This window comes from Saccostrea echinata, unplaced genomic scaffold (assembly GCF_033153115.1).
Source record: "Saccostrea echinata isolate AGI-Se365-2 ecotype Australia unplaced genomic scaffold, CSIRO_AGI_Sech_v1 ptg000054l, whole genome shotgun sequence".
NCBI lineage: Eukaryota > Metazoa > Mollusca > Bivalvia > Ostreida > Ostreidae > Saccostrea > Saccostrea echinata.
In genome coordinates, this window is record NW_026889803.1 from 6,154,421 (window position 1) to 6,181,170 (window position 26,750).

Below are 26,750 nucleotides of genomic sequence, written 5' to 3' on the forward strand. Positions count from 1 at the left end.
TTCTAGTTATGTAAATTGATTTGGTGCGAGGGTTGGAAATTAAATGTTCATAAACATACAGGCATCGCGTGACAATTCATGTAATAACCCTTTAATGGGTAGCTGAGGATCTACCTGAAGATTAAATGTGTCTCGGATGAAGCATCACCAAATATTTAGAAATCTTCTGTTTGTTTACAAGCACTGGAAACCAAATTACCTTATGAAATAGCTTTCTCCTGGATTTAAAGTCGGACCATTTTCTGGAAATAAGTAAGTTTTTTTTAGCAATAACTTTGAATTGATTGAATTGGTAAATATTTAACTGATATCGCAATTAGTACTTTTCTAACCAGTAGTTAAAGCTCATGCTTATGTTTAAGAATTACTTTCTCGATTCAAATCATAAAATAAATATGTTTCTTTACCTGGGTCCTAGTTTTTGGAATCAAATATTACGACGAAAGGGCATCACGCAGCTCAATTAGAATCCTCCCGTAGCTTCTCGAAGTGCTTTCAATAATGGCTGATTAAACGTTTGTTACAGTCATTGAATACCTTTTACTATACTTAACAAACTGCCATAACTGTCCACATCAATATTAGGAAATTAAGAATGTTAAAATGTTACGTATGTAATCAATCAAAAGGGGCTTTGTTGTGTATTTATATTAACAGTTTGTCGTAATATTCTGATAAACCATCTGTAAACCCTACCAGCATGCCACGAGTTTATTAGAGATGACCCTCCACACCAGTGCTGCGGACTTTATTGGAGGCATCCTAGTGTTTTTACCGTTTGCTCTCAATCTTGCAGTAATGATTGTGTCAACAGTTCGAGCTAAGGGGGTAAAAATGAAGGTCAGTTTATGCGATCATTCTTAATTAAATAACAAATTCAAAAGAAGTGGCTATATACACGAATTTTCCCCACTTGTGTACAATTTTTGAAAATGCAAGGATAGCTTGAGGTTCTAATTTCAAAATATACAACGAAATGACTGCATAAATTATTTACTAGTATACACTGATCTTACAAGGCAAAATATGATACCCCGTCTTCTAACGCGCATTAAATATAAAACGACATTAATTCTTTCAAAATTCCGAAGGTTTCAAATTAAAGTTTGATGTATACACTAGTAGGTTTGCTCTAATTTTAGCGAGATTTAAAAATGTCAACAAATAAAATTTAGGGAGAAAAGGAAAACAGAATTAAATCAGGTAACAGTGGCTATGTTAGAGAAGTATAATTATGTTTATTTAGCGTAGTATTATAAAAGCGTAGTGGGCATTGTGTTTGGGAATACCTTGAGTCTTGTGTTGATGCAATTGAAATATAGTTTCTAACTTGAATATGGTAGTATACACATCCACTGATTCGTCAAAGGAAGAAGAAAACAAATTTGACCATACCTTGAGAAAAACATTAAGCATATTCAAAAAATGAATTATAAAATACTAGTATATAATTCTTTTTTTATATTCTAAAGGGAGGGGGATGAAAGAAATTATGACAGATGACATACTAATTCTTAAGTGATGAAAGAATGAAAAGTTGATAATGTCCTAGTCCTTTATCGGATAAATAAAAGTTGTTTGATTTAATTTATTTAAAATCGCATTGAAAAATTTACATATGTAAGGAGAAACACGACTGCAAAATATGAATGTTTTCATTTTAGGAAGAAGAGGAAGATTGTAACGGAAGTGACGTCAATAACAATAATACTGAAAACCTGAGATATCCAGGAAGTTTGCTGAATAGTGTTCGGTCTTATTATTAGCCATTATCCATCCCTACTGAGTGTAGTATCACAGTTCCTTTCATGGAAATACTTCAATCTTGACATTTTATCATATTCTTTGTATGTGTGAGTGATGGGTTAAGAATGGTTATTTATGATGAATGAAAGATGCGAAGTATGCGAGTTGCTTTAGACAAGTATGTATATTAGGGCTGGGACGATACAACTTTTTCTATATCGATACGTATCCCGATATTTGAGCCACGATACGATATGTATCACGATATGTTTAATTGGTTATAAATCCTTTTTTTATATTGAAATGAACAAAACATTTCTTCACAAATAAGAATAATTTATTCAAAGAAGTTGTATATCTGTTGTAAAACTTAATTATTTTGCACAAGTGGTCTTAATTATTATGTATTTCATATTTATATTTATATTAAGCATATTTATTTTACATACTAAACCCAAAATGTTAAGTAAACAAAGAAAAACATTAGTCAGAATTTTTTGGGCGATATGTCGATATTTCTTCATATGTATCGATATGCGTATCATCCTCACATTGAATCGATATGATCGATATCTCGATATATCCTCCCAGCCCTAATGTATATGTATGACATTTTTGATATACTGTATGATAATTATATGACATATCATCTAGAATGTGTTCAATGTCAATGTAATACAAGAAACTGAAGCTTGAATTTCGATAAATTATTTGATAGAACTGTTTTTATGGTAATTTTAGCTATAAAAAGACGAAGGAACAAGGTATGGAAAAGGTAATCACAAATAGTTATCAATCTCGAAAATTCTATATACAATACAAATCGAGAACTAGGCAAGAACACGGTCTTCTGAAAAACACCAGGTGACTAGGTGCCTAGAAGGAGTAAGCATCCCCTGTTGACCAGGCATGCCCACTGTGAGTCCTCTATACTGATCAGCTGAACCGAGTAATCCCTAGTCCAAATTAAATTGAAAACAATGGGCTAACAACTGTTATGACGAATCCAACGATAGCAAAGGCATTATAAGACAACAGACCTTACAAAAATACCTCACTATACATAATAAGAGATGTCTTATTATGTATAGTGAGGTATTTTTTGTATGGAACGGTTATTTTGAGTTTTAACCCAATTTTTCTTATGGTATACATGATAAGGAAGTGTAATAAATATAAATTGTAAAAAAAAAATTCCAACAAGCCCGGGGTCATATATCGAGGGGGTCGGGGGGGGGGGGGGGGTCCTGTCCACAAGTACCTGTGAAACCACTGAACCGATCCTGTGCTGCTGATGTCACGCGTGGTCTATCATATTTTTGGCGATTATTTATTATACCATGCTGTTGGTATATGTTTTCTAGGTTAAAGATATGGTGCTTTGTGCAACATTAAAACCTCTGGCAATCGTAGAACTGTTCCAATTCTTACTTTTTAAGTATTTAACCCTCAAAATCTCCAATCCTCCGATATCTCGAAGTTTTTTCTCGGCCCCTTCAAGTTCAAGATAACGAAGTTTGACTGTAGTTACAATGGAGTAAAGTCCAGAACAATTTTGAAGAATACAAATGCAGTTGCATTGAAAATAACCACAAAAGTAATCATAGTAAACCCTTTTGAACTTACATGTATATACCTTCTACCAAAATAAATTAATAAGTAAATCCATGTTATGAAAGAAAAATTTAATGCTTTTTTCCACTTTTTGTTCTCTTCAAATTATGCGCCATTCGGAACTCTTTGTTCAAAGAATACAAATTTGAATTAAATTTGCCCCCTTTTTTGTTAAAAACACAGAACGAATTCTATCGCTAAACTTGGTCCGTAATACAAGATAGAGCATTCGAACCATTACATGTACTTTTTTTTACGAAAGCCTTTTAATGAAGTTGCATACCTCGGATTACTCCTTTACGACCCGTTGGTTATGGATTTTTAAAGTCTTTATCTTATTTGAAATATGATTATTAAAGTTCAGGATCCGGCCTATATATTTTGTGATTTATTATTATCAGAATCTAAAGCACGCATTATATCTATATCCCAATTGACACCTCTCTCTCTCTCTCTCGATTGATACAAAGAAACATTTGCCTTATTATGATACCTAGATACTCGTAGTAGGAAAAAAAAAGGTTAAAAATTGTATGTTCACAGTATTTTTATTTATATGTTTTAAAATATATGCCCTTTGCAGCTTTCAGTGGACAGTGGATATTTGCTAACATGCTGCCCTTGAACCTTCAAGATGACACTAGTATTATATCCTCAACATCTTATACGTACACTTGTTTGATACCTTTATGTCGAATATTAAGGTAACCCGAATTTAATAGATTCCTCGTGTTTCAACTAATAGAAAGAATCATGTGTTGTAGTCATGCAATAAATTGTCTGCTAGTTGTCCGGGAGAAGAGAATATTTTGGATATACATGTATTTCATGTCTCGCGCCTGAGTTATACCCCCGAAGAAGTGTCTTTCATGAATTACGAAGGTTAATGTCTCTTTTGAAGTACGCAATCTGGATATCATATTTAAGCAAATTTTCGGTCAACGTTAAGTTTTCAAACTAATAAATAAATCCTGCATCCAGAGGACATAAATTTCACCAGTTTTCATGAGATGAGCCTCATTGAATAAACAGATTGTGTTTAACTATCCTTTAGTTTTGAAAATTGCATTACTTCTGATAGTTTGGTTCCACTTTCAGGCCATGGGATGTAAGTGACCATAAAAGTCAATTTCTTTTAATTTAATTTTTTTTTTCACCAATACATGCTATATTTTAAATTTAAAATGTGTAATTTGTAACTGGTTTATCATTTCAGAACAAATTCTATCGATAAACCGGATTCGTATGACGCGTTAAAACTATTTAATGAAAGCCTTACAATAAAATAACACCACAGATAACTTATGTGATCTACTCTTTTACATATGTACGACCTGTTGGTTATGGATTGTTAAAATATTATTTTTATCTTCAGAATCCTGTCTATTTATTGGTGATTTATTATCAGTAGAATCTAAAGCTATATCTTTATTCCTTAAAAATTTCCTCGAAGAAGAGTTTGGTATCTAGCATTTTCAAACAATTCTATATATATAAATTTCACCCCGGAAACCAGATGCTTGCTTTTTGTATATGTGCCTTTAGATGATAAGAATGAATGTTTCGTTTCTGTCTTTTCTCTCTTAGTTTACAGGTACCCAGTTCTGCTAGCTTATAGTTACATTTTCAGACTCCGGGATGTCAGTAATAAAGAAATTCAATTGTTTCCCTTTACTCATGAATGTTGTACATGTATTTTATTTTTGTAATTTGTATGTGACTCTATCATTTCAGAGCGAATTCTATCGTTTAACACGATGAAAGGTTCTTATGAAAGTCTTACAATGAAATTGCACACCTCGGATTGATTTTTTTTTTATGGGTCCCACTGTATGTACTTGGTCCTCGATTTTAACATGATGGATAAATATTTAAATGAATTTGAAGTGTCTTGTTTTAAGTAGTTTGTATTAAAAAAAAAAATTTAAAAACACATCAAATAAATTCAGAAAATGACAGTATTACCGAGGTTACTGGTCACTTGCAATATCTTACCTGTGTGCATCACATTTCATTTGACAGTTCTGAATTTCATTCGCGAATATGTTCGTACTTCTGGAATGAGAGCATCTTCTTATCGTTGATACACAACATGTACAAAATGTAGTCCAGTTATCAATCATCGACATTGCGGTCCAGTTTTCTTTCGTAACTCGTTGATGTACAAATTTTTTGGATACAAAAATCAACACTGTATTCATAGAACACCTATTATCTATGAGGCGCTGTTTTGGTATTTACTGCCATTAAGTGATATCACTTATTCAAATAGATGATATCACCTATTCGAATAAGTGATATCACCTATTCAAGTATGAGGCGCCGTTTTGGTATTTACTGCTATTAAGTGATATCACCTATTCAAATAGGTGATATCACCTATTCATTTTGAATAGGGGATATCATTTATTCGAATAGGTGATATCACCTATTTAAATCAAATAGGTGATATCACTAATTCAAATAGGTGATATCACCTATTCAAATAGGTGATATCTCTTATTCATCTTGAATAGGTGATATCACTTAATCGAATAGATGATATCACCTATTCAAATTATTCATAAAATAACAACTGCTCCCAAGGGTCTGTAAGTCTCGTTTACTTTCACTTTCGTTTTATAACTTCCGGGGTACATGAGCGTTCTTGGAGACAATGGATTCAGGCACGTAGCATTAAGGGGGGGGGGGGGGGGGTTCCTGCCCCCCCCCCCCCCACTTTTCTCTAAACATAACTTTTTACTATTGAAAATGTTCATTGAAAGACCGGTTGGCCTTCCCACTTTTTGGTGCAGAATTCAACATACCTGAAGACTTGACAAGCAAACAAAAAAAAAAGAAAATTGTCCAAACTCGAAAGTCCTATTTTGTGGGGAGGGGGTGTCTTTCAGTACCAAATTTTATTAATACGCTACTACATAAAGTCATTAATCCCCCACCCCACCCCCTTTCAAAACCGATGCTACATCCTTGTTTGAAAATGAATAATTATAACAGAGAGAGAAACTACATGTATCAATAAATATAGCAAAACTAATACTACAAGTAAAAATTTATAAAATTTATACAACTTTACAGAGATCGATAGCATAAGGTATTTAAGATGTCTCGGACTAACTGGGCAGTCCGATTTTGCTTGGGACCAATGGAAATCTCTAGATAGTCTTGAGGAAGGGAGCATTCATTATAAATTATTTAATGTTCTAAAAATTGCAAATAGGTGATATCACCTATTCGAATTGGTGATATCACTCATTCAAATTAAATAAGTGATATCACCTATTCGAATAGGTGATATCACTTAATCAAATACTTGATATCACCTATTGGAAATGAATGGGTGATGTCACTTATTCGAATATTCATATCCAATAGGTGATATCACTTATTCGAATAGGTGATATCACCTTTTCAAATTGAATGGGTGATATCACCTATTCGAATAGGTAATATCAGCTATTCGAATAGGTGATATCACCTATTCAAATAGGTGATATCACTAAATGGCAATAAATACCAAAACAGCGCCTCATAATTATCACCTTTTCCATCATTGACCACTTGCTAGTTTCTGTCTTGAGGACACTATGGATCCAGATAAGGGTTAACCACACATGTCGTTATAAGGAGGTTTGCTTCATTGGTTGTGTGCATGCCTTGAATCCCTCTGTCTTATGTTGCTACTGGTCAGGTGATTTTTGTTTGTAATAAGCAGTTTCTAATATGATGGGTTGTTCTATTCAGAACACTTTCTATTCTCATCTGTTTAAAGTAACCTGGTTCAGAATGCACTTGTTGATCCCCGCCCCCCCCCCCCCCCCAAATATTTAAATCTAAAAAAAGGCCACGGTCGATGAACTTTGAAATCCTATCGTTTTCATTTAATTTAAGAATATCATACTTGCCCTAATAAAAATATACTTAACACTGTTAAAGAAATGAGTATGTTTTAAGAATTATATTCTTTCAAGTTTTTATTTTTTATTTACTTGTTTGTTAGAACTTTTCATCCTAAAACAATGAATAATTTTATGAAAACTCTGCAACTGTTATATTTGGAACAGGTAATCAGAATGATAGATCACATCTGGTAATACGGAACTGAAAATGAAATACAGAGTTTCATTTATTCTAGATATTGTCATTGTTAATACAGACCTTGGTATCGAGTACTAAGGGAGATCACTATGTTCACTAAACTGGAATTAATCTGGAGTTATGATAATCCTCTAACAGAAGATGAAGATAAAAATGAAAACGATAGGCAAAATTTAAGACATACTAGTATTATTATTGGAGACGAAAGAATTTAGAGTTATCTCTCTTAGTAGATGATCCCTCCCTCACACAAACCTTATTTTTTTTAATTGTTGCTACAAGGAAAAACAATGAAAAAAGCGGATCGAATATTTAATTTTACTCAAATTTTCTTTAAGAACGAGCGAATTTCTGAAAGTAAGAAGATTTAAAGGCGGAGTAATCAAGCAGACGATTTCGACCCAAGACAAAAATGTACTTCTTTCTTTTCTTTGGTACTTTGGCTGCTTTCTCTTTTAATCATGGACATAAAGGAGAAACCTTTTTAAGTCTGCAAGGAATATGACACGTTTGATCTCATCAGTTCCAAAACCATCCACAGAATAACTGTGGCCACACCTTGACTTCTACAGATTTGCATCTGTATTGTCCTTTCTGACATATTTTATCAAATAAATTCTGCAATATGACTAAAGTAGTCATATTGCAGAATTTATTTGATAAAATAAAATATTACATGAAGTATTATACGAGCGTGTCTGGAAATTAATGTGAGAATTTTTATTTTTTTTTTATTTTTTTATTTTTTTTTTATTTTTTATTTTTTTTATTTTTATTTTTTTTTTTTGCCTTTTTGAGAATAATTTTAAACATATCTCTGATAAATTAGTATAACTGTGCAAAATTTTAAATTATCAGTATTTGAAGAGTATATTTAACCCTTCCTTAAATATTCTTTTTCAGGATACTTTGTGTGAAGTTTGGTTGAAAATTGATCAGTGGCTATTGGATTTAAAAGAAGAGATCAAATGAAAAACAAAGTTGTTGATGACACAGCAATAGACAGCTGGGAGACAACTATACAACTGATTTATGTGTCTGTCTTGGTGAGCTAAAATGTGTGTATATTCATCATAGTTTGCTTCCTTGATGAAGTGGTCCTTGGAGCTAGCTATTTTAAAAAGGTCATTATCATTTCTGCAGCAAAATCTGTGTATCTACAAATCTAAAATTCATCCTCTTTTCCAATATCTGCATCACATGAAAAACCAAACTCAACACCAGCAGGCAAATATAAGATCTAATACTATTACTAACATATACAGGTCACCAAAGGTCAAAGAAAACAATTCAGTTATTATAAACAAAGGCATTTTGCTGCAAGCTCCGACTGCAAAGTGAATTGACAAAAAGCCTTCAAATTGTAATAATGTTGAATTGCTTGGAGGGAAGATGAGAGTTAGTAACTTTGACAACAGTATATGGCTGATGTGCAGGAGGTCGTCTCTCGCTTTGCCGCTCTGTGTCTCTTTCGCCTCAGGCGCATGCTCTAAATCAGCCGAAGTCCAGGGCCAGAGGCAAAATGTCAGGCCCCAGTGGTCTGATTGATCATCTTTCAGGTCGATCATTTTTCATATAAAAATTTATTTACGCATCACATTGCACAGTAAAATCTTCGTACATTGTATTGTGTGTATTTATCATTCGCTGAAACATGAATGTAAAAGCTTCCGTCTCGTTTTTCTCGAGCAATATGGCCTACATAACTGATGCAAACATTCTGCTATGAAGTGACCAGACTTTATATGCGTGTTTTACACTTTCTCAAATGTTTATCATTAATCCAGTTTATACATAAATCAGAGAGATTTAGATGATATCTTATTCATTTTGTACAAGTTCGTTTAAATTTCCACTGCATGCATTTTATCTTATATGTAATATTGTCTGTTCGCATGGCAATTATACAATATACATGTACTTAGGGAGATGAACTCGTGATTTGAGAAAAAAAAGTTTCAAAATCTTTTTGAATACATTAATAGTATACATGTATATTTTCATATAATTATGTCATGAAAGACGTTCAAATCGTTGCAGTTTACGCATTTTTTAACAAATGCAACTGACAAAAAGTAATTTCACTTCATTAGATTGAAAGATGCCAGTATGAAATGGAACTTGTATATCACGTGTATGAATATTTGAAATCATGTCTTATAAACTTCTCCTTTTGACAAGTACTTTTGTCGATATCAAAAAAGTCATCAAAGTACAGGACAAAGAAGGGTACGCACATTTATTATCAAACAAGAAAATATGGTATGATATGGATTTCATAAATATCATGGTAAATTAAAAACAACATTAATCAACATGCACGTGTATAAAATGGGACAAATAGTCTTTGGCAACGATGTTAAAGAAAATGAAACTTTCGTAATAATGAGTGTACCAAAATGCTAAGTCTTCGCTCCAATGTGAAGAATTTGGTACAATGTAAATGTGTAAAAGAGAGACAAACATGAATGATGTGCGTTATACCATATCACGCACTCCAATAAAAAAAAATCCCAACGTAGCACTAACACTTCCGGTATCTACAAAAAAGGTATTCACTGAACTGTTGGCCCTCCACTCCGCCTCCAGTGTTCGCAACAATTTTGAAATCTGCATTGAACAGAGATTGTAACACTTGTATAGAATTCAGTTTACAAAATCCATTTAAAGGAAACCGAATCACGTACCGATTGTCCAAGTTAAACCCGGAATTCCTCGAATCCATAAGCGCAGGGATTAACTCTGGAAAAAGTTCTTCAATAAGCGCCTTTTCTGCACTGAGAGAAATCCTTTCACCCAGATCGGGACTGATACTCACGGCAATGCAGTCGCAATACTCGCCACTGCCACGAGATGGCGTGCTGTCTGAATGTGAATCCGACTTTTCTTGTTTAATGTTCTTTGCACGGCGCATTATTTCGATGTGGTTAACGATTCCTTTTATGTCGAAGAATCTGGCCTCTTCGAGAAGTTGGTCGTATTCTGTAAAATTTTCTGGTAGGATGAGTTTGGATGAACGGAGATAAGACAAGATGTACCGGAACATCTTACCGTCTCGGTCTATAAAATAGTGTTGCTTCAAGCTGTCCAGAATGATGGGTATACTGCCGTTGAACATTTTGGCCAATCTGGATTCAGGAAACCTGAATGAGAAAAACAGAAAGTTTAAAAGAGATGGATTTGATTTGTTAGAGAAACTTAAAAGTCGTATTTTGGCAACAGGAGCCATTAAAATATCTTAAACATCAAAGTCTTTAAAAGTCAGATACGGAACTTCAGATAATGTCTGTAAAACTGAAAATGGTCAGAAAAAGAGAAACTTGCAAAAAAGCCCTGTAATTTGTCCATTTAGAATTTCAACGTTGGCTAACATCTATATTTTCCAGTTTTTTTGTATAACTAATGAGCATGTATACGTAAATAGCCAAGAAGAATATTTTTGTCCCCCAGAAAGGCGATTATACATGTATACTGGTATATATAGCATTTGATTGCCCAGACACCCCTTAATGGTGATTACAGATAATAGTCTATCCAGACAAACAAAACTAGCCTTAAGTACGACATGATTTTCTTCACACGCCATGGCTACAAGAACTGCGTGCTGCTAAAGTCTATCCCCCAGCGATAGATTCTTCTCGCATTCAGTTTTTAAGGGAACGAATTCCAATTAAAAAACTTTACAAGCCGAGGCCCTCGGCAATTCTATCGTCAAAGTCAACGTTTTGGAGAGAATTCCGTCCTACATAAAAGACGATGTCCCTTTGGCGCCCACTTCATTAGAAATAAGAGCGTTTTATGCCCCCAGCTACCAATACACAGGCTGCATTCATCTAATTATTCCCGGCCACCCTCCAGCGAGGATCAGGCATAAACGATATTTTCAAAGTTTGTGCCCACGGATTTTAAATACAAATGAAAAATAAAACGTTTATCTATTGAAGACTATTTTAAATAACAGCTTTAATGGTACTACTTTCCTGCCCCTTAACAGATTTTCTTGTTTATACTGGAGGGGATGCTATGGTTTTTCGTCACTATTTTAATACACACGATGATTTGGCTTGTAAAAAAATTATTAATTTTCTCCGGCATGTTGTGCAATGAGTTATAATGATAAGACATTTTCAATTTCTGCAGACAACAAGGCAAATATTCCATTATGTACTAGAGTTGTGTCTTATCAGTTAAGAATACTTTATTTTTTCGAATATTATTCATATATTTTAACTGACAACCCTCAAGGTTTAGTATGATTAAATGCCTCACAAGTTTTACATGTAAAGTGGAAACTCTTAGTCATATAGTCTAGAGAAATTTGATCTAATTTTGGGTGAAATTTAGTTCTGATATTCCCTTTTACATATACAATTACTAAAAATATATCGTGTTTAAAGACGAAAAAGCTTGATGTAAATATTACATCTAAAATCGCTTCAGTGATTTTTCTCTCATATTTTAATGACTGAAGATTCTTCAAAAGCGGAACCTCTAAGCAAATTTACACCTGCATATAGTGCATTCAATAGTTTTATCGCTTTGCAGCATCCCTTCTATGCCACAAGCGGCGACCCCTTGCATGGACGGGAGCAGAAGCACTGAATAATACACAATACATGAAGATAAATCATAGAAGACGATGAATCTTTTTTTAATATCATCTTGTTGTATACTCGTGAGAATATCTGGGGGTTTTTTTTAAGTAATTAATAAAATGCATACTATTTCAAATGTTTCTCATTTTTCATGTAGGATTTGTAAATTACAACCTTGGCTTAACCCATGTCTACCAATTCAGTTTGTTTTCTGTATTCTCTGTCGATTTCATGCCTCTTGACCATTCCATATGGAACGAGGTCGGACAATCGGACAACGGACAGTCAATCTCATTTAACTGTAATAAATTCTTGAACACCGACATATATTTTTTATTAGGTATGGACCATAGAAAGGATAAAGTAAAAACACACAATTTAAATTAACTTTGGTTTTAGAGGTGTGGCCCTGTATGGTCTTCATACCAGATTGATTATTCCTGGTTGAATATAAAAAGGTGAATTTTAAATGACCTTGACCTAGAAGTTATGACCTTGTGTGGCTAGGCCATGACATTTGAATGGGTAGAACTATGTACGCTATCAACTTGTAGGGAGAGGACGTAGTCATGTCTGAAAAGTGAAAATTAGGCATTTGTGGAAATACCTACATATATGTACATAAGCTTTTGTCTGATCGTAATAAAAATACAGATTTTGAAGTGTAAACATTGTTTATAAAGTTCACATGATAAACCTTTCAGAAATCTTGTCGGATTGATACAGGTGTGAAAAAAAAACAGTCGAATGAAATCTTTGTTTTTGTTTTTGTTTTTTTTTTGGGGGGGGGGGGGTTGAGAGGGTCAGATATTTTCTCTCCCTACTGTGTTCAGTGGTGGGTGGGAGAATTGAAATCCGCGCAAGTGATCTTCGCGCAAACGTCATCCACATTGTTCACTCTCTCCCCCTCCCTCTTTTTTTTTGGTTTTGTTTTGTGAGGGGATCTCGATCTCCCATTCTTATGAAAACCTCTCAACTTCGTAGAAGGAAGCCTATATATATATTCCAAAACACAATTATAACAATTCGTAATTTGTCTGTTATACTGAGGATTTTGAAACGTTTACAGATTATTTCCGATTTAACATATCAAAATAAATAAATAAATAGTAAATTGGCCTATTAACTTCTATGACACTGTTATGTAGGTGAGCAGAATTTCACAGATCTCGTTATCTCGAACTCAATGGGACCGAGAAAAAACTTCGAAATATCCATGGGTTCGAGATATTGAGGGTAAAATATACAGGGAAAAGAAGTGGTTGGGACTTCCATATGACTTCGACATATCCATGGTATTCGAGATATCAGTGTTCGAGATATCAAACTTCAACTGTAGTTTCATTGTACTGAAAATATGATGCATAATAAAAAGTTAATGTAAGAAGACAAAAGTATTATTGCTAAAATGTCTTCGATTAATTTGTTTTCTTATTTTTACTTTCAGAAATATAGCGTGTCTAGTCATTTGTACCCTAATTTGTAATTTCAGAATTATGGCATGTCCACACAAGTCGGAAGCTTTCCAACACTTGTTAATAAACTGAGAAATTGCGCAAAATCAACTTTAATCAGATCTTGTTCGATTTTCTTCTAGTCGCGACATACAAAAAAAAGACTTTGATAAATTTCTACCCCAGGCAATATTTTATGAAATCATTAAATCTGCAATTTAAATATTTAGAATATATCGTGTTTTCAATGCCCTAATACTTCATATATTGTAAGTGAAGCTGTTAGCCTCGGGCGGATCCGGAGCAATTCCCATTTGTATAGAGCTTTTGGGGTTCTCTCAAGTGGAAGAAGAAAAGACTAGTCTTCGTTTTTGTTCCATGTGCCAAGTGCGCCTGAGGCTCTTTTACACACAATAACTAATCTACCACGAGATATAGAAGCCGTGTATCTGGGTTTAAATCTCACTGCATAATATTTCTTTGATAAAAACGTAACAAATACTGAAAATAAAATGTCAGTATAATACTTGCCCCGTTCTTTTAATCTAACAAATCGCTGACATTGATTATATAACATTAAAAATTCATAAACATGTCCACATCTGCATGTTTGATTACAAAGAAAAAGGGGTGGATCCATAAACTTACTTTGTGAGAGTTTCCAAAGAGGATGTGTAAATGACCCCTCCGACATCGATATGCACAGGTGCGGTGTATCGGGTCGGTGTGGCTGGACAGGGGACCCCGGATATTTTCTGGTAGTGCCCGTTGTGTGTGGCGGGGGAGGAGGAGACTGGCGGGGTATGAGGGGATGTCATCTCCCTGTTCTGGAGGGTAAAATAGTAAAATCTACATACACAGTAACGGGACGCATATCGTAAGAATTGAAAGACATAGTAAGCGTTTATTATCAAACCCAATGTTTCAGGCAAACTTCCATTCATTCTAACATAAATGAAAAACTTAGTTCATTAAACGATCGATTATCAACCTTTACAGAAATCACATTGCTGAAATTAATCAAACTTAAGGTATGAAAAAAAAATTCTTCAATATTTATTTTTAACCAAAGAAAACTTACCTTGTAAATTTTCCTGTTAAATTCCCTTCCAAACCAGCCTGTATGAAGTCGAAGCCGCCTATTGATAAAATCCCTAGTATAATGAGCTTTTAGTTGTCTCGCGTTCTTACTGCCGGGTATAGCCCAGGGCCAAGATCCAATTTCGCGCGAGATCTCGTATTGCTGTTGGCTCCATAGAAACGAAGCGTGTTGTGCAGTGAATAAAAAGCCCGGAGGGCATTTTCTATGGCAACTGACAGATGCTGAGTGAACAGGCGATAATGGCGTTATGAAATGAACAAAAGGACGTTTACCGACTTAAATAAAAGTAAATAGCTGAATGTAAGCCTGCAAATATTTTTTTACTTTTTCACACTGCTCGTGGTTTACCCTAAAATAAAGTCCCATTGAATGAGTTCAACAATGCGTCTTAACATGCAGCTATAAAATATTGTTTTAATGATAGACTAGGTGTAAATACTTGGAACACCTGTGGAAATACTTCAACGTAAAATACTGGCGGGAAATCTAATCCAGGAAGTTAACCTTTGTATTTTTTTAAAGATAATAATAGAAATAGAGTTTTACTGGAGTATTAACGTGCCTTAATGCTAGAAGAGTTTATACACGTATTCAGGCAAGCATGCAGGCTTAATTGTTTCTATATAAAATAAAATTATGGAAGCAAACCCCAAAGCAGCAATTTATAACAAATACTGCGAAGAAAAGAGAGACGATAAAAGAGGACTGGCGATACACTTTTATAAATACTTATATATATCTTTTTATCTGGGGAGAGTGAATTTTGATAAATGACAGTATCATTAGCATATTTTAACCCACCACCTCACGATGAAAAAATTGCTTTAAACTTATATTAACTATTAGTATATTGTGCGTTTCTGTTGACATGTAACTTTTTAAAAAGTTAGCGCTCCCCTAACTGGAAGTTGAAGCTGGTGACATGAGCTGTTGATTTGATATATACACTTGAAACAGAGTGGGGAGGGTTTTGTTTATCCAACAAGTCTAAAACAAAGTCAAGAGGAAGATAAAGAGGAGAAATTTATAGTCTTTAATTGAACATATCCAAGAAAAACGGTCAGTTTAACCGAAAATTATATCATTGACAGAAGGGACACTTATATGCTCCTCCCCCCTTCTCAAAGTGGAAGGCGTCACGAGCAATAGCTGCCCCCTTTAGCTCCACCTTGCTGGCCGACAGGAAGCGGGGAACCCCCCCCCCCATTATTTTGCCAATACACGTACATACTATACAAAAGAAATCAAAAAATCATTTACAGTTGTGGCCCCTAAATATTGTCTGATAACCCTCCCCCCGAAATTGTTTCCTATGGGCCTGCCTTAGTATTTTTGTCAGATCTTTTTGATGACCATTTGAAAAATACCAGTGCTATGCAAACTTTTAAACTCATTCAGTTTAAATATACTTGTTATAGTAGAACAAACTTAGAAACACGTCCGTTGCATGCTCCTTGAAATTCTTACACATAACGTACACTTTCCATTTTGTATTAAATTATTGTGGGCAATTACAGAAGTTGGAAATAAACAAAATGGTACTAGACTATTATATTACAACTTCTCTTCAGCATTTCATTACAAAAAAAAAAAAAAAAAAAGATAAATTATCCCAAAGTCGTGGGGTGGGGTGGAGGTGGTTAGGTAGGATTCAACTTTTCCACAAACAAATCATGCTGCGATTTGAGAATATTGCATTATGAAGTGTGTGTGTCTGTGTGTGTGTGTGTGGGGGGGGGGGGGCACCAACCGCCCTTTCAATGAACATCGATCGTTTTCAACACTAAAAGTTTTTGGGAAAAAGGGGGAGCCCCCCCCCCAACACTTCGTGTTTGCATTAAAACGCCAGACCCTGAAGTAAAATATGTAATACCCCCTTTTTTAAAGAATATTTTATAAACGTTTGCTCACAATTGCAAGTTCTAGTGTAGAATAATAACCTTGATGTTTCGTGTCTGCAAATATAGACTTAATCACAGTCCACAGCAAAAACAAATGTCCCTATAGTCATACTGTAAATTTTAGATATAATACCATCTCATAAATTTAAAACTAACAATACGACAGTATTTGTCGTATAACAAAAATTATACACGAACCCTCGAACATATTAGGTTAGACTTTCCTTATATATTAGTATATATTTAAGGACAGATGATACAAAAAATGGATGCGTGGATACACACGTTTTCACCTATTTGAATGTTAATGAAGTAAATATCAAATTTCTAAAATATTAAGAAATTGTAGACTTTCTATGGTGTTCAAAATTCTCCCGTTTTGACATCTCATATGTCCCTTATAAATCTTTTCATCACTTTACAAGACATTATTGAAAAATTTTGATAAGAAAAATTAAAATATATGCGGCTATACTTATTCATTATACTTAAATAAACCTGACTTATGTTGCTATTTTCATGATTTTTGAAAAAAAAAAGTTCAATTGTATCATCTGTCATTAAGAAAGGTTTTCTGCCCGTCATAAAACCGTGTCAGGGACATACAAATCAGTATGGAACGAATTTAAACCTTTCATATGTTATATTTGCTCATTAACTAAATATAGAATACTGTAAATCACTTTTTATTCGCGAGAACTTTATTTCCGCAAAATTTCACGAGACCGACTACTCATGAAAATTTTATTATGTAAGCTCTCGAAAATTTATACTATTTAAGATTATATACAACAATAACAAGTAATCGTAAAAAGAATGACTCGCTTATAAATCCCTAACAATTTTCTCGCGATTTTAAATAACATGTCACCAAAATTTGGTGATCTACAGTATCACAGTATACAGTTGTTGACATGGGTTGAGGGCAACATCTGATCCGTCGGAACGGTGTGCAAATCGTCAACAACTGTTTTGTTATACCCATATATTAAATGAAAAAAATAAATCAATATTTTGTAGTGTTAAATCAATATTTTTTTTAATTTGCACCATGAGCAAAGAAAACATCATTTGCAGTTTTAATTAAACCGTGTATCATATTTTTGAGAATCAATAAGAGCAGTTTGTTCTGTAACTGAATTTTGCTTGGGAAAATTTTGATGACTTCGTTTTAATCTATATAGATTACAATATTTAATTAATACAGAGTGGAAAATACCTTCAAATGTGTCAGTAATTTGAAATTATTAAGTAATATTTTGTATTGAAGTAATAAGATGACTTTTCCCAACCATATATTTTGGGTACACAAGAGGCCCATGGGCAACAACATTCACCTCCCCTGGGTTCTCCACTTCATCACAAGATTTAAAAATAAAAATTTCCAGACTTATTCAGATGAAATATTTTTACTTCATGTTGAGGCCCTATCCTAGCCCCAAAGCGGACATGATACATGTACGAAAAAAACAAAAACAAAAACAAACTTGAATCCGCACAGCATATGAATGCTTTCATATTGATATCATGGCCCAACTCTTCTTGAAAGAAAGTTTTTAAAACATGTTCCCTATATATTCCCATATTAAACTTCAATCTCCTATTGTACCCCCACCCTACCCAGGGGATCATGATTTAAACAAATTTAAATCTGCACTACCTGAGAATGATTGCATCTTACTAACACTAAGCATGTTTTCTTGAGAAAGATTTCTAAAGTACCTTTTCCTATATACTATAGTATTTCCATGTGTAACTTCAATCTCCTATTCTGGCCCCATCCTCCCCTTGAATTGGGAGCTATGATTTGTTCACTACCTGAGAATGATTTCACCTTAATATTAAGAATCATGACCCTCCTGCTCATTGAAAGATTTTTAAAAACATTTTTTATGCCCCCGTAATCGAAGATCCGGGGATATACAGTTTTTGCCCTGTTCGTCCGTCTGTCTGTTTGTCCGAAAAAAAACTTTAACATTGCTCATAACTTTTGATTGGTTGGAGCTATGACTTTCATATTTCACATGTGTATTCCTTGTGAGAAGACCTTTCTTTGGGTACAATTGGTGCTAGGGCTTTCATACTTCACATATGTAATCCTTGAGACAAGACCTTCCTTTGGATACCAACAATTATAGCCTATTGACCTTGACCTTGGAGTTTGACCTACTTTTGAAAAACTTTAACCTTGTCCATAACTTTTGAACGGTTGGAGCTAGGGGTTTCTTACTTCACATGTGTAATTCTTGTGACAATATCTTCCTCTGGATACCAACAACATTGACCCTTTGATTTTGGAGATTGACCTATTTTTGGAAAACTTTAATCTTGGCCGTAACTTTTGAAGAGTTGGTGCTAGGGCTTTCATACTGCACATAGTTATGTATTTCTTGTGACAAGACCTTCCTTTGGATACCAACAATTATAGCCCATTGACCTTGGAGTTTGACCTACTTTTGAAAAAAAATTTATACTTGGCCATAACTTTTGAACGGTTGGTGCTAAGGCTTTCATATTTCACATGTGTATTTTTTGTGAGAAGGCCTTTCCTTGGGCACCATTAATTTTGACCATTTGACCTTGATGTTTGACTTACTTTTGAAAAACTTTAACCTTTTCTATATATCTATTCAAAGGTAGCTGCTAGGGCTTTCATATTTCACAGGTATATTCCTCGAGACAAGACCTTATTTTGGGTACCAACATATTTGGTTTACATTTGAGAAAGTTTAACCTTGACTATAAGTTGTCATATGGGAGCATCAGTGTTTCACAAACACATTTTGTCTATAATTATATTCCCACGTAAAGCTTTGATTCCCTATTGTATCCCCATCCCATGATTTGATAGAAACTTGAATCTACACTATACAAAGAAGCATCCATATGTTTCATCATTTTTGGCCCAGTAGTTCTTGAGACTTTTAGATGACCCCACCCAATTTTTACCATTTTATAATTATCTGTCCTTGAAAGAGGGTGTGACCCTTTATTTGAACAAAGGAGATGGGTGAACAAGACGTACAGAATGCCAATAGGTTCAGATACATAAAAATCATATTCAGTTTGTGAATTTAGTATTTTAAAGTAAAGTTCTCATTATTGAAATTTATGAAATTTTGATAAACAAAACTTTTCTGAGAAAAATTTTCACGACAAAAATTATTCTGTTAATAAAAAATAATGTGCTATTCTTAGGGTTCGAACCCTAGCAATAAAAATCCTGAGTATCATTTTCTTCTGAGACTAACACGCTAACCACTATATGCTTCACAACTCCTGATGAAAAGTGGCATTTAAATCATGTTTGGGATAAGACCCTTGAGTGAATGGACTTAGTTTTTCTTGGAAAGATGCGAATGTTGTGTCGTAAAAGTGTATTATTTAGGTATAGTGGGTCTTTGCTTCATTTTTTGTTAACCAAAAAATGTAAATTTTTGCTCAAAATTTGAGGATAAACTTTCAAAAATATGGAGCGAAACCCCACTCATATAGAATATGAGAAAATGATCCTTTTTGCCCTCTTTCGTGTGTATATGCTACTTCATAGGCAAATAATTTCAATCTTTTTGAGATTTTTGCCAATTGTGGAGTTTTTACATAAAGTTTAATGTTAGATGAAATATCTAAGAAAATTTTGTTATAATTGAGATTTATTTTTTTTTACCTTCATTTTTGTCGCACCATAGGCATTTTGCTTGCCTTGTTTGTCCACCTTCTTTGAATCTTCTTCACCCGAGGATATTTGGTTAGAAGTTTGGTTAGAATTTACCCAAAGAAACTGGAGATTCTGGTGAAATTGCGAAAAAGTTTACTACGACAATGGGACACATTTTGATCAGAAAAGCTCACTTGAGCCTTTGCCTCAGATTAGCTATTAAGTTAATTTTCATAACAGAAAGAAAAATTTCATAACAGAAAGAAAATAATTGTTTAAATAATTTGTACCAAAGCAATTTATATGAAACACTGAATTTATATGAAAAATAATATAACTATCACATGATCAAGTCATGTGTCATCATAACAAATGTGTTCTTAGCCGAGGGATTCCTCTATGAAAATTGGCTGTACATAAATACATAGTTGACAAACGAAAATCAAACCCAAGCTCGTAATTCAACATCATGTTTTGATAGCATTTTGAGAATGTTTCAAAGTCCATCAGTGTGAACATTCAAATGCTTGTTGTTACTTGAAACAGAAAGTGTTGTGAAACACATTGACTTCACAGTTAATTTCAACCCTTGACCTTGCACAATTATGTTGAATATCATAAAGTGTAAATCACTTATTTTTGTGGGGTCAAATTTTCGTGGTTTGAGGAAAAAATATTGGTTCAAGTGGATTTGATATCTTGTTTGAAGAAGAACCATCAATTAAATTTAAACATTTCCTGGGGGACATGAATTTGTGGTATCTCCATGCCACAAAAACAATGAAAACTAAACACCCATGAAAATTGGTTATTTCACAGTTTAGTCTATTTAACTAATTTCAAAGGTTAAACTGTCACCTTCAAACCTTTGGTTTATTGGTGGTGATGAATTTCAATGAATTGTTTTTCAGTGTTTTATTTACATAAAAACAACATGTTACAGGAACAAATGATTTCTTCATGATTGATGAAAAATGTTTGTTGGTTCTCCGTATCAATGTAGAAAGTCCTCTCTCACCCTTACACACACATCTTCTCCACACTTTCACTATATGTCTATTTATCTTCTTCCCATGCCAGGAGGAGGGCCTGAAAGTGTAAAAAAAAAATTATAAATGCTACAATGTGTTTGTTTAGTATTTGTCATAAAACTTCCCTTGAAGTCTTTGAAAACAATGAACTAACTGATAAATAAATCCATGAAATAACCCTAGAGCCCTGGGGATAAAGTTTTAAGTTGGCATGTCTAATCACTTCTGTAATTTAATTTGTCTACAGGAAAATTTTTCAGCCTCCAGAATCTCTTTTGCTTCTACATTTGAGAGATAAAAATCCATCCACATTTTTGTTGAATAACAGAGTTCTTTGACATGAACAATGTTACCTTGAAAATACATCAGTAACCGTTGCCAGTGGCTGAATTGGCCATTATAAATAATAGCAGGCCTGGGGGTATTTTGGTTAAACCTAGATGTAATAATTTTGTGTGTGTACATGGATATTCCATCTAAATTAAAACATTACAGAATTACATCTGCCAAGCCTGGGGGTGTTCTGCCAGCTCGATACAGAGGAGAACAGGAAAAGCTTGCACTCCCCTCCAGCAGTCAGAACAGCTCAAAAAAATCAATACAAATCCATTTTTACAGAGGCAGTGTAAGTACATGACCCATGCCTCTGGAATTTGTGACAATATCAGGTACTAGTATTATGAAAATCATGCCTAAAAATATTTTATGTGTTAGATCAATGAATAATATGAAGGAGAAAAATACTTATCAATGAGTGATTAAATCTGCCTGTCAATCATTACAAAAACAAATACAAAGTGATACTGTTCCTATCTGTGGCAATAATGAAGTTATTTTAAGATTGTTTTCCTTGAGAGTAATGAAGTGGAAATATGTGATAGTTAAAATTATGTATACTGAAAAAAATTCAATATATTTTCTGTACTGTTTTAATAGCCAACAGAAAAGACAGGGTAAAGGGAGTTATCTCTCTTGCTGCAAATACATTCCAGGATGTAATGGAATGTGTAGACATCGATTTGCTACTTGATGATTAATGATGTAAAAATAAATCAATGACAAAGAAAACAAATAGTCCTCGGCCTCCAGACCATAAGGCATTTGGAGGTCAATAAAATGGAGATAATTTAGCATCCAACTTGATTTTCAATTTCTTTATGTGGCATAAATTAACACATGATAGCCATAGGCATGTTCAAAATTATAATTACTACCGAGTACTGAGCCCATGGTTAGGGCTGTCACGGTTCCAGATTTTTTCGGGTCGGGTCGGTTCTGTAAATTTTCGGTTCGGTTTCGGGTTTTTTGGTTCGGTTATTTACCTCTATTTTAAACCTTTATTTCACGAATTCTAACTTAAAAATCTTTATTTGTTACATTATATTCACCTTGAAAACAAATCCTATCCATGTTAACGTCTTGACTGACCATTCTTGCTTGTTTTGATAATTATCTAATCTTTTCGTGACAAGTGTTTTGTCATGGAATGAAGTATAATTCAGTTGTGATTTATTTATCACTGTTATCGTCATCATTCTTTTGATTTCAACGCCATTTTTTGTATAAAACATTTTCTAATATATAAACTGGACCCAAACCGAAATCCGGAAAAATGGAACCGAAACCGAACCGAACTTGGACCGCGGTTTTCGGTTATTTCGGGGAACTGTGACAGCCCTACCCATGGTACTATAATCTTGAACCATATACAAACTTCAAGAAATCTAGCATAAATATCTGATGTCAGGTACCAAATTCAGGGCACCAATCTGCATCACAATTTGTTATAGATGGCATTGTTTTCTCCATTAAAGGTGCTTAGACACAGATTTGAAGTTAATATTTTCTCAAAATTTCTGTATAATATCACGACTTATATATTGCAATAGCATTTCACACGAAAATACAGTTAAAAACTTATTCTATCTGGAAATTATTGGAACTACGAATTCCTGGACGCGTTTGATTAACACATTCTTGCACTTTCACAAATTTTATCTTTATCCTTAATATTTAAGAAAAGAAGCGATTTTGTTTTGTATTAATGAAAAACATTACATCTATAATCCAGAAAATTCAGAGTAGAAATGTGCGAAAGCAAACCCCTCACTAATATCATCAGCCCGTGCTCAGTGTTGTGTACAGAGTTTAACAAATTGAATACACCCGTGAAACGTAAACTGTTTCTGTAAACAGGGCACAAGCTCTGTTATTGTTAATGTTAACAATTCACTGGGTGTGTTCAATTGTTAAAGTCTGCACACACCACTGAGCACGGACTGACAATACTGTGAGTGGGTTTTGCTTTCGAACATTTCTACTCTGAATTTTCTGGATTATAGTTTTAATACTTTTCATTAATACACAACAAAACTGCCACTTTTCTTCAATATTAAGAATAAAATTAAAAATTGTGAAAGTGCAAGGATGTGTCAATCAAACACGTCCAGAAATTTGAATTTTCAATAACTTTGAGATGAAATAAGATTTTTATTATATTTTAGTATGAAATGCTATAGCAACATATAAGTCATGATATTATACAGAAAATCTGAGAAAATGTTAACTTCAAATCTGTGTCCAAGCACCTTTAAGGGCTAGTTGAGTGGTCCATTCAGCAGACTTATCCTTCATCAATTAGCTTAGCTACTACAATCTAAATTGTCTCTTATTTGATGCTGAGAAAAATTTAGAAACATTTTAATTGGAATAGGACTAGAAGTGATATGATTCTTTTTCTTATTTTTATTTCTGGGGGAAAGGAGAGGGGGCATAAATTTTATGTTAAACTTCTTTATAACTCCCAAGCCTGCTTTATGTAACTATGTTTGATCTCTTATGAGTTGAGTCATGCAACACTTATTCCACAAATATAAGGTTACCTCTCATGCCTGGTGGGGGTCCACCACGCATCATTCCACCTCTCATTCCTCCCATCATTGGGGGGCGACCTACAAAACAAAATCACATTTCACAATCCTCAGACATAACATCAGAATCAGCCCAAAGTCTTGATCATCTAGACGCTTGTCTTTATTCTCAATAGAGTCGAAGCGTCTTGATGATCAAGAATACAGCCCAATCAAAAACAAAATTTTAAAAGTGAAAAGCATTATTTATGGGTACATCATTTACAATAGGAAAAGGGGAATAACTCTTTTTTCATTACAGTGAATTTTAATTCCAAATCTTAGTGTAATTTTCTCTTGAATAGAGAGGAAGTAAAATAAACTCTGTGGATTGACCTTTTTAGATGCATTTGGGCATTAATCCCAACAGAAAGTTTATTACAGATATTTAAGCCTGTTTTGGAGTGTGTGTTACAGGAAAGTAGAAATTCATTTCCTTCCCTCATCAATAATAATATAGAAGTTTTCTTTAGGTTATCAGTGTCTTCATGTATTTCATGAGGAGTACAATCTTCAGGTGACATGTCCACTTATGTTGGACATTCTTCAGGCCATTTTATCTAAGAATCATATTAATCAACATTGTCAAAATCTCAACAATCAGTTTTTGTATGTCTCCACATAATGGGACCATTTGATTGCATACCTCTCTAGAGACCCTTGACAAAAGTTGGTGTCAGTTTGATTTTCGTCATTGTCATGTATTTGGAACCAATCGGATACAGTTCATTCATTCACAAATTCATGTGATAAAGATTGAATGAACTGGATGCGATTGGTTCTAAATACTTGACAATGATGAAAATCAAACTGACATGCTATAAAACTTTTAATGATAACTTCACTTATTTCCGACATAAAATCTAGACTTGCACCAAAAAAAGTGACTGATAGGACTACATTATTGAAGTAAACATTTCATATGTTTCTACATAAATAAAGTCACAAAATTTGAACCCACCTCCTGGGGCCATCATTTGTTGTGAGGGTCCACCAACTCCACGGGCAGGTCCTTGTAAACCTGGACCACCAGAGGCTCCTGGTCCCGAGATTCCTCTGCCAGCAGCTCGACCCATTCCTTGTCCAGGGGCAGCTCCAGCTAATGGCACTCTAGCAACTCCCTCCTGTAAAATAAGCATACCTAAGTTTAAGATCAGCAATATGAATCAGAGAGAATAACATAACTTATATCAATCAAGAAAAATTTGACTTAAGTGCAGTGTTCCAAACTAGTACATTGAAAAATGTGACTTCTCAGTGAATGTTTACAATGAGTTTTTGTTTATATTAAACTGATTCAAGTTAAAAACAGCAGTAAACATTGTAACCCTATAATGATTTCTTTAAAGCTGAATCAGTCTTCAGGACAAATAGAGGTAGTCTTGTACCTACCTCAGCAGGAGGTGGGCCCTCCACCGTCATTGATACAAGATGTTCACCTCGTAATAACACAAGCCCTAAAACTCTCTTTTCTTCCCTTTCACCCTGTTTTGAACTTTTGGGCTTTATTTTCCTGAACTCATCACAATCCCCAAGGATCAAGTTCATGTGCTTATCAAAAGCTTTGAATGTTCCGATAAATGTGCGGCCATCCTGCAGGGTGCATCGCATCCTGTAGTTGATGTGCTGCAACATCTTAGAGCTACGCCCCACAGTCTGAAAACAATTGTTACATGGAATCAAATCATATAAAACTTTAAAACTGCCAAATAAGAAGCCATCTCATTTTTCAAATAGATCTACAAAACATTGCACTCTGTGCAATTACATGAATAGATGCATGACCTTACACAGAATTAATTTTTTTGAAGCACTCAATCTAGCTATACCAAATAATTAGTCTAAACCTTGTCTAAACCTTATTCGTTTTGACTTTTAGAACAATTGTAATTTATCCCTTGTAAGAAATAAATGGAGAAAGCAGAGATGCTGACGTTAGAGGAAATTCGAGCATAGTTATTAAATCACAAAAAATAAAGCTTCAGTGAAGAAATTGATCAATCTTCAACAAAATATGTATAGTAGTTGTCTTTTGAAACTACTGACAAAATGTTTATGCATTCAATTTCAGCAAAAATAAGAAAAAATGAGTTATCCACAAGCGTTGAATTTGCAAAAGGATAAGGCTTGTAAATGCGACTGACAATGTTTAAATGCGAAATTATATTGTAGTACATAGATGAAGTGATAATACAATAACTGCAAATTTATATTTCAAGTTCACTTACCATCTTGAAATCTGTCTTGAAGGCAGATTACTTCAGATTTGTGATGAGGCTAAACAAAAAACAAAGAATGGCGGCTAAACGCTGAATATTCGTTTCAGTTTGAAGCGCCACCTATCGTCGCAAAAAAAAAAAAAAGCCGAGTGCACTCGCACGCAAGATGTCCTAAAAGCAACCATAAGAAAAGTTATGCTATGATTTAAAAGTCCCTTGAAGGGAAAGTAAAATTCAATTAATAAACCGGGGTGGGGTGGGTCGGCATTTATAAGACATATATTACATTATTTTATATTCATAAATTCGTTATGATAGGCCTAATTCTTAGTATGTGGAGCGGATCAGTTGTTCTTCCCACCGGCATCGCAATTTATTCATGTTTATATAGACCCTATACATGGATCTGTATTAACATGAATG

At 34.0% G+C, this 26,750-nt stretch overlaps 2 protein-coding genes and 1 long non-coding RNA gene across 3 annotated transcripts; 1 reads left to right on the forward strand and 2 right to left on the reverse strand.

The window, feature by feature from the left end:
* Positions 1-2,471, forward strand: LOC133171670 (uncharacterized). The gene is made up of 3 exons (XR_009718843.1): positions 1-252; positions 658-840; positions 1,665-2,471. It is a non-coding gene; the product is annotated as an uncharacterized LOC133171670 (long non-coding RNA).
* Positions 2,472-9,683: 7,212 nt separating this feature from the next.
* Positions 9,684-15,013, reverse strand: LOC133205237 (BTB/POZ domain-containing protein kctd15-like). Its single transcript, XM_061341003.1, has 3 exons — positions 14,589-15,013; positions 14,156-14,334; positions 9,684-10,601 (listed from the first exon to the last, which is right to left on the reverse strand). The coding sequence occupies exons 2-3, from the start codon at positions 14,323-14,325 to the stop codon at positions 9,983-9,985; spliced, it is 789 nt and encodes a 262-aa protein (XP_061196987.1). The 5' UTR covers positions 14,326-14,334; positions 14,589-15,013; the 3' UTR covers positions 9,684-9,982.
* Positions 15,014-21,068: 6,055 nt separating this feature from the next.
* LOC133172606 (small nuclear ribonucleoprotein-associated protein B-like) lies at positions 21,069-26,452 on the reverse strand. The gene is made up of 5 exons (XM_061307534.1): positions 26,337-26,452; positions 25,501-25,764; positions 25,070-25,232; positions 24,082-24,150; positions 21,069-21,257 (listed from the first exon to the last, which is right to left on the reverse strand). The coding sequence occupies exons 1-5, from the start codon at positions 26,337-26,339 to the stop codon at positions 21,229-21,231; spliced, it is 528 nt and encodes a 175-aa protein (XP_061163518.1). The 5' UTR covers positions 26,340-26,452; the 3' UTR covers positions 21,069-21,228.
* Between the last annotated feature and the right edge of the window lie 298 nt (positions 26,453-26,750).